Below are 2,547 nucleotides of genomic sequence, written 5' to 3' on the forward strand. Positions count from 1 at the left end.
GGTGCAGATCCCACCTCCGGCATTTACTCCCTAAGACCTGGGTAATCTCAGGGGGCTTCCCCAGCGGCAGCATGCCCCCCAGAGCTTGTTAGAAATGCAGAAGTGACCCCACCAGACTGCATTCTAGCCAGATCCCAGGGGTTCTTACACAGGTTAAGTTTTGAGGGGCATCCATCTGGGACCCTGGACAAGTCCTAACCAACTCTGCCTCCGTTTCCTCACTGGTAAATGGGTAGTAATGCATCCTTTGAAAGGTCACTGTGGTAACTAAACATACAGGTGCTCCGCATCTCCTGGGATTCTCTGTCTCTCTCCGGCAGTTTCCCTTTCAAGGCGCTCAGAAGTCTTTTCGTTCTTGGACTTGAAGCGGTTGCAGTGCGGAGGTTGGGCAGTAGAGGGCACTCTCGACATTGTCATCCGCGGAGCACCGGGCCACCGGGAGGCGCAGGCCGTGCGGGTCCTCCAGGGGCGGGGAGGTGGGCGCAGGTGTGCGGCAGTTCCGCGCCCGGGCCGGGGCAGCTCGCCCGGGGCTCCCCTCCCGGGGCTGAGGGTCCCGAGCTCGAGCCTGCAGCCTCGGTCATCCGGTGCCCCACCTGATCTCCCACTGCTAGTTCTAAACAAATCGCCCGGCTTCTCCGAACCCCCGCGCGGCCGGTGGGGAGGCGCCTCCCCGCAGAGCCGCTAGACGTTGATGAAGGATCCCTGGTCGCTGTTGGCCGTCTCGGGCTCCACGCAGCGCCCCTTCCTCCGCGTGACCCTGCGGTTCCTGTGGAATTTGGCGTAGCAGCGCAACCCTGAGCGAAGAGAGGCAAGGGGGTCAGGAGTGCCCACCGCCGGGGCCCTCCTCCCCTTCCTTCCTTGAGCCCTCTGGGACTCCCTGCACCCTCTCACCACCACCCTACGCTGCCCTGCAACCCACCCAGGGTAGCCTGAATGGGCTTCAAAAAGGCGATCGTTGGGGGAGAAGGGAAGGATGGACAGACGGAGCACAGGGGCTGTTCAGGGCCCCCAGACTACTCTGTGTGATACTATAATGGTGGATACCTGTTACCATGCATTTATCAAAACCCGCGGAATGCACAGGGCAGAGACTGAATGCGAATGCAGATTATGGACTTTGTCAACGTTGGTTCCTCCATTGTAAAAACCGAACCAAATAGTGCAAGTGATAGCAGAGGAACCGTTCAGGGGAAGAGGGCATAGGAGAACAGTGTTTTCTGGGCCACATTTCTGTAAACCCGACACTGCTTAGGGGTAAAAAAAAAAAAAGTGGGGGGGGCGCCTGGGTGGCTCAGTTGGTTGGGCGACTGCCTTTGGCTCAGGTCATGATCCTGGAGTCCCCGGATCGAGTCCCGCATCGGGCTCCCAGCTCCGCGGGGAGTCTGCTTCTCCCTCTGACCTTCTCCTCGCTCATGCTCTCTCTCACTGTCTCTCTCTTCTCTCAAATAAATAAATAAAATGTTTAAAAAAAAAAAAGATCTCCTAAAAAAAATTTGTGAAGGAATGCAGATTCTGCTCTCCCCTATAAAACCTGTGGCTCCCCCTTGTCCTCAAAAGGAAATCCAAACTTCCTACTCTGGCTTACAAGACCCCCTGGGACCTGGACCTGCCTCTTGCCTGCCCTCTTCACTTCCCACTCTCCTCTTCATGAGCTCCAGCCACACTCAGTCTTCTTGCTTTTCCTCAATACCCTGCCATGTTCTGCCTCAGGGCCTTTGCACTTGCTTTTCTCTCAGCCAAACTCTCTTCCCCAAGCTCTTTGCATCGCTGGCTCCTTTGTGGCCTTCAGGTCTCAGAGACCCTCCCTGACCACTCAAACCAAAGTCAGTGTGGCCCTTGTGGCCTACCAGTGGGTGGGTTTCAGAGCCGAAGCTCTCTCTGTCATGACCACAGGCATCCCCTGAGATACATGGGTGGATGTATTTTTCATTTGAGGCCTCAGAAGGCCACCTCCTCTTGGTGGTGGGGGCAAGAGATGTGAGTGTGGCCTGAGCAATCCCTACAGTTCGGGTTAGGAGTTGGTCTCAGGGTCCCAGGAAGATGGGACATTGCTGCTTGAAGATTCACTTATGTCACTACCAAGAGAATAAAGGAAATGCTGTGAAGTTTGTGCTTAGGGGCCTAGAATTTACAACTGGGTCACTGGGCATCCAGTCCTGAGGTCACACAAGTGACACTTGGAAAGGGGCAGGGGATTCATGAGCGGGAGTGCCTGGTTCCTGCAGAAGCCCTTCCAGAACCCTCTACAACCCAGGCTAGCCTTGACTGCCAGACTTCAGCCCTGGGCCCTCAGGAGTCCTCTGGACTCTTGCTCCTCCTGAGGGTTCCTGGCATCACCTAGATCCCTCCAGTGTGGCATCTTGGTGACCAACGTCCTCCTGGGCCAGCTTTAAGGAGCTGCCTGATTGTCATTTCCATTCTTCTTCTTCTCGTTCTTCTCGTTCTTCTTCTTCTTCTTCTTCTTCTTCTTCTTCTTCTTCTTCTTCTTCTCGTTCTTCTTCTTCTTCTTCTCGTTCTTCTTCTTCTTCTTCTTCTTCTTCTTCTTCT

At 55.2% G+C, this 2,547-nt stretch overlaps 1 protein-coding gene across 1 annotated transcript in view; it reads right to left on the reverse strand.

The window, feature by feature from the left end:
- Positions 1 to 582: 582 nt before the first annotated feature.
- The window catches only part of LOC111154564 (dorsal inhibitory axon guidance protein), an 11,066-nt gene continuing 9,101 nt past the window's right edge, over positions 583 to 2,547 (reverse strand). The window contains exon 6 of the mRNA XM_022514212.1: positions 583 to 794. Coding sequence (XP_022369920.1) covers positions 682 to 794 — 113 coding nt within the window. The 3' untranslated portion in view covers positions 583 to 681. The remainder of the gene's footprint in view (positions 795 to 2,547) is intronic.

The sequence above is a fragment of the Enhydra lutris genome, unplaced genomic scaffold, assembly GCF_002288905.1.
Source record: "Enhydra lutris kenyoni isolate GAN:26980312 unplaced genomic scaffold, ASM228890v2 scaffoldscaffold38, whole genome shotgun sequence".
Taxonomy (NCBI): Eukaryota; Metazoa; Chordata; class Mammalia; order Carnivora; family Mustelidae; genus Enhydra; species Enhydra lutris.